A 5,665-nucleotide genomic window follows, 5' to 3' on the forward strand; every position below is an offset into this window, starting at 1 on the left:
ACACTTTGATTCATGTCACACAATCTTACAAAATATCTTGCGCCATTCAGAAATGTGTTATTTTGACTGACGCACCAGTAGAACACCCTCCATTGACAAACCGATGAGCGTACCTTGGTAGGCACGGTGTAGGAGGTGGCCAGGCGAGAGTACCACCGGCTAGCCTTCTCTGCCACACCTTTCCCTGCCGAGAACACGCTGCTCTTGAACACATCCAGGGTGGGGGTGAGGATCTGGTCCAGGGCGAAGGAGGAGGAGGACAGAGAGGGGGACAGCAAACCCAGGTCCCTGTCTCTCTCCCTCTCCCGGTAGGGGCTGGGCTGCGGGCTGGGCGTGGAGCGGGGACAGGGGGGTGAGGACCAGAGCCTCTGTCTGGCAGGCTGGGAGGGCGAGGGGAAGTGGTGGGTCCTGGAGCGAGGTAATCCTCCTGTCCTGAGAGGGGAGGTATGGGGGAGACTGGCCCGTCGAGGGGTGGTGATGAGTGGGGGAGGAGGGTGTAGGAACAGGGGACTGGAGGGGTCCTGGAGGTCCATACTGGGGGTCCGGCTGTTCAGAGGAGAACCCATATGGTTCATGTACATCTCTATCTCCCTAGCCAGGTGGTCCTGGCGCCGGCCCGTAGGGGTCGTGACCCCATCCATCTCTACTTCCAGGTCGTCCTCTCTGTCCCCCTGGGACTTGGACTCGGCCGCCAGGAGGGACAGCGGGTCGAAGCCTGTCTCGATCCCCGTTCGTTTAACGGTGCCCCGCGAGGCTGAGGCCACACCCACACCGCCATAGCTGGCGCTGCGTTCCACCGTCCTCTTCCGTGATTGGCTGGTTTTAGCAAAGCTCTCTGTGGTTGGTCCGTCCAGATCTAGGTCCTCCAGATCAAAGATGGCGTCTGTGTTATTCTTGTCCTCGTCACTCCAGTCCCTCTCCTCTCCGTCCTCAGGGCTGTCTCTACGTCTGCAGCGCCTGATGGAGAAATTAATAGATTAGATTTTAAAAAATAGATACAAATACATTTTGATATTCATAATGTACTGATCCCAAACGGGATATTTACTTTCAGAAGCAGAAACAAACCAACAGAGAGAACATCAGATCCATGACCTCCCTCTACCTTTATTAATACAGGTTACTCTCTCTCTACCTTTAATAATACAGGTTACTCTCCCTCTACCTTTAATAATACAGGTTACTCTCCCTCTACCTTTATTAATACAGGTTACTCTCCCTCTACCTTTATTAATACAGGTTACTCTCCCTCTACCTTTATTAATACAGGTTACTCTCCCTCTACCTTTATTAATACAGGTTACTCTCCCTCTACCTTTATTAATACAGGTTACTCTCCCTCTACCTTTATTAATACAGGTTACTCTCTCTCTACCTTTATTAATACAGGTTACTCTCTCTCTACCTTTATTATTACAGGTTACTCTCCCTCTACCTTCATTAATACAGGTTACTCTCTCTCTACCTTTATTAATACAGGTTACTCTCCCTCTCCCTTCATTAATACAGGTTACTCTCCCTCTACCTTTATTAATACAGGTTACTCTCCCTCTGCCTTTATTAATACAGGTTACTCTCCCTCTCCCTTTAATAATACAGGTTACTCTCCCTTTATTAATACAGGTTACTCTCCCTCTCCCTTTATTAATACAGGTTACTCTCCCTCTACCTTTATTAATACAGGTTACTCTCCCTTTATTAATACAGGTTACTCTCCCTCTCCCTTTATTAATACAGGTTACTCTCCCTCTACCTTTATTAATACAGGTTACTCTCCCTCTACCTTTATTAATACAGGTTACTCTCCCTCTACCTTTATTAATACAGGTTACTCTCCCTTTATTAATACAGGTTACTCTCCCTCTCCCTTTATTAATACAGGTTACTCTCCCTCTACCTTTATTAATACAGGTTACTCTCCCTTTATTAATACAGGTTACTCTCCCTCTACCTTTATTAATACAGGTTACTCTCCCTCTCACTATAATACAGGTTACTCTCCCTCTACCTTATTAATACAGGTTACTCTCCCTCTCCTTTATTAATACAGGTTACTCTCCCTCTCCCTTCATTAATACAGGTTACTCTCCCTCTCCTTTATTAATACAGGTTACTCCCTCTCCCTTTATTAATACAGGTTACTCTCCCTCTCCCTTTATTAATACAGGTTACTCTCCCTCTACTTATTAATACAGGTTACTCTCCTCTCCCTTCATTAATACAGGTTACTCTCCCTCTACCTTTATTAATACAGGTTACTCTCCCTTTATTAATACAGGTTACTCTCCCTCTCCCTTTATTAATACAGGTTACTCTCCCTCTACCTTTATTAATACAGGTTACTCTCCCTCTACCTTTATTAATACAGGTTACTCTCCCTCTACCTTTATAAATACAGGTTACTCTCCCTTTATTAATACAGGTTACTCTCCCTCTACCTTTATTAATACAGGTTACTCTCCCTCTACCTTTATTAATACAGGTTACTCTCCCTTTATTAATACAGGTTACCCTCCCTCTACCTTTATTAATACAGGTTACTCTCCCTCTCACTTTATTAATACAGGTTACTCTCCCTCTACCTTTATTAATACAGGTTACTCTCCCTCTCCCTTTATTAATACAGGTTACTCTCCCTTTATTAATACAGGTTACTCTCCCCTCCCTTATTAATACGGTTACTCTCCCTCTCCTTTATTAATACAGGTTACTCTCCTCTCCCTTTATTAATACAGGTTACTCTCCCTCTACCTTTATTAATACAGGTTACTCTCCCTCTCCTTATAATACAGTACTTCCTCTACCTTTATTAATACAGGTTACTCTCCCTCTCCTTTATTAATACAGGTTACTCTCCTCTCCCTTTATTAATACAGGTTACTCTCCCTCTACCTTATTAATACAGGTTACTCTCCTCTACCTTATTAATACAGGTACTCTCCTCTCCCTTTATTAATACAGGTTACTCTCCCTCTCCCTTTATTAATACAGGTTACTCTCCCTCTCCCTTTATTAATACAGGTTACTCTCCCTCTCCCTTTATTAATACAGGTTACTCTCCCTCTACCTTTATTAATACAGGTTACTCTACCTTTATTAATACAGGTTACTCTCCCTCTACCTTTATTAATACAGGTTACTCTACCTTTATTAATACAGGTTACTCTCCCTTTATTATACGGTTACTCTCCTCTACCTTTATTAATACAGGTTACTCTCCCTCTACCTTTATTAATACAGGTTACTCTCCCTCTACCTTTATTAATACAGGTTACTCTCCCTCTCCCTTTATTAATACAGGTTACTCTCCCTTTATTAATACAGGTTACTCTCCCTCTACCTTTATTAATACAGGTTACTCTCCCTCTCCCTTTATTAATACAGGTTACTCTACCTTTATTAATACAGGTTACTCTCCCTCCCTTTATAATACAGTTACTCCCCTCTCCCTTTATTAATACAGGTACTCTCCCTCTACCTTTATTAATACAGGTACTCTCCCTCTCCTTATAATACAGGTTACTCTCCCTCTCCCTTTATTAATACAGGGCTCTCCCTCTCCCTTATTAATACAGGTTACTCTCCCTCTACTTTATTAATACAGGTTACTCTCCTCTCCCTTTATTAATACAGGTTACCTCCCCTCTCCTTTATTAATAAAGGTTACTCTCCCTCTCCCTTTATTAATACAGGTTACTCTCCCTCTCACCTTTATTAATACAGGTTACTCTCCCTCTCCTTTATAATACAGGTTACTCTCCCTCTCCCTTTATTAATACAGGTTACTCTCCCCTACCTTATTAATACAGGTTACTCTCCCTTTATTATACAGGTTACTCTCCCTCTACCTTTATAATACAGGTTATCTCCTCTACCTTATTAATCAGGTTACTCTCCCTCTACCTTTATTAATACAGGTTACTCTCCCTCTACCTTTATTAATACAGGTTACCTCCCTCTCCTTTATTAATACAGGTTACTCTACCTTTATTAATACAGGTTACTCTCCCTTTATTAATACAGGTTACTCTCCCTCTCCCTTTATTAATACAGGTTACTCTCCCTCTCCCTTTATTAATACAGGTTACTCTCCCTCTACCTTTATTAATACAGGTTACTCTCCCTCTCCCTTTATTAATACAGGTTACTCTCCCTCTCCCTTTATTAATACAGGTTACTCTCCCTCTCCCTTTATTAATACAGGTTACTCTCCTCTCCCTTTATTAATACAGGTTACTCTCCCTCTACCTTTATTATACAGGTACTCTCCCTCTACCTTTATTAATACAGGTTACTCTCCCTACCTTTATTATACAGGTACTCTCCCTTTATTAATACAGGTTACTCTCCCTCTACCTTTATTAATACAGGTTACTCTCCCTTTATTAATACAGGTTACTCTCCCTCTACCTTTATTAATACAGGTTACTCTCCCTTTATTAATACAGGTTACTCTCCCTCTCCCTTTATTAATACAGGTTACTCTCCCTCTACCTTATTAATACAGGTTACTCTCCCTATCCCTTTATTAATACAGTTTTCCTCCCTTTAATACAGGTTACTCTCCTTCCCTTATTATACAGGTTACTCTCCTCTACCTTTATTAATACAGGTTACTCTCCCTCTACCTTTATTAATACAGGTTACTCTCCCTCTCCTATTAATAAGGTTACTTCTCTCCCTTTATTAATACAGGTTACTCTCCCTCTCCCTTTATTAATACAGGTTACTCTCCCTCTCCCTTTATTAATACAGGTTACTCTCCCTCTCCCTTTATTAATACAGGTTACTCTCCCTCTCCCTTTATTAATACAGGTTACTCTCCCTCTACCTTTATTAATACAGGTTACTCTCCCTCTCCCTTTATTAATACAGGTTACCCTCCCTCTCCCTTTATTAATACAGGTTACCTCCCTCTCCTTTATTAATACAGGTTACTCTCCTCTACCTTTATTAATACAGGTTACTCTCCCTCTCCCTTTATAATACAGGTTACTCTCCTCTTCCCTTTATTAATACAGGTACTCTCCTCTACCTTTTTAATACAGTTTACTCTCCCTTTATTAATACAGGTTACTCTCCCTCTACCTTATTAATAACAGGTTACCCTCCCTCTACCTTTATTAATACAGGTTACTCTCCCTCTCCTTTATTAATACGGTTACTCTCCTCTCCCTTATTAATACAGGTTACTCTCCCTCCTTTATTATCAGGTTACTCTCCCTCTCCCTTTATTAATACAGGTTACTCTCCTCTCCCTTTATTAATACAGGTTACTCTCCCTCTACCTTTATTAATACAGGTTACTCTCCCTCTCCCTATTAATACAGGTTACTCTCCTCTACCTTTATTAATACAGGTTACTCTACCTTTATTAATACAGGTTACTCTCCCTCTACCTTTATTAATACAGGTTACTCTCCCTTTATTAATACAGGTTACTCTCCCTCTACCTTTATTAATACAGGTTACTCTCCCTCTACCTTTATTAATACAGGTTACTCTCCCTCTACCTTTATTAATACAGGTTACTCTCCCTCTACCTTTATTAATACAGGTTACTCTCCCTCTACCTTTATTAATACAGGTTACTCTCCCTCTACCTTTTATACAGGTTACTTCCCTTTATTAATACAGGTACTTCCCTCTACCTTTATTAATACAG

The 5,665-nt window shown here is 41.1% G+C and overlaps 1 protein-coding gene and 1 long non-coding RNA gene across 2 annotated transcripts in view; both read right to left on the reverse strand.

Annotated features, from left to right (window-relative positions):
• The window catches only part of LOC120052829 (C-myc promoter-binding protein-like), a 29,294-nt gene extending 28,202 nt beyond the window's left edge, over window positions 1-1,092 (reverse strand). The window contains exons 1-2 of the mRNA XM_039000007.1: window positions 1,073-1,092; window positions 114-957 (exon numbers count right to left, since the gene is read on the reverse strand). Coding sequence (XP_038855935.1) covers window positions 114-957; window positions 1,073-1,092 — 864 coding nt within the window. The remainder of the gene's footprint in view (window positions 1-113; window positions 958-1,072) is intronic.
• A 2,820-nt stretch (window positions 1,093-3,912) lies between these two features.
• On the reverse strand, window positions 3,913-4,880 carry LOC120056787. The gene is made up of 3 exons (XR_005477829.1): window positions 4,832-4,880; window positions 4,454-4,494; window positions 3,913-3,952 (listed from the first exon to the last, which is right to left on the reverse strand). It is a non-coding gene; the product is annotated as an uncharacterized LOC120056787 (long non-coding RNA).
• Window positions 4,881-5,665: the final 785 nt, after the last annotated feature.

Source organism: Salvelinus namaycush, chromosome 1 (genome assembly GCF_016432855.1).
Source record: "Salvelinus namaycush isolate Seneca chromosome 1, SaNama_1.0, whole genome shotgun sequence".
Taxonomy (NCBI): domain Eukaryota; kingdom Metazoa; phylum Chordata; class Actinopteri; order Salmoniformes; family Salmonidae; genus Salvelinus; species Salvelinus namaycush.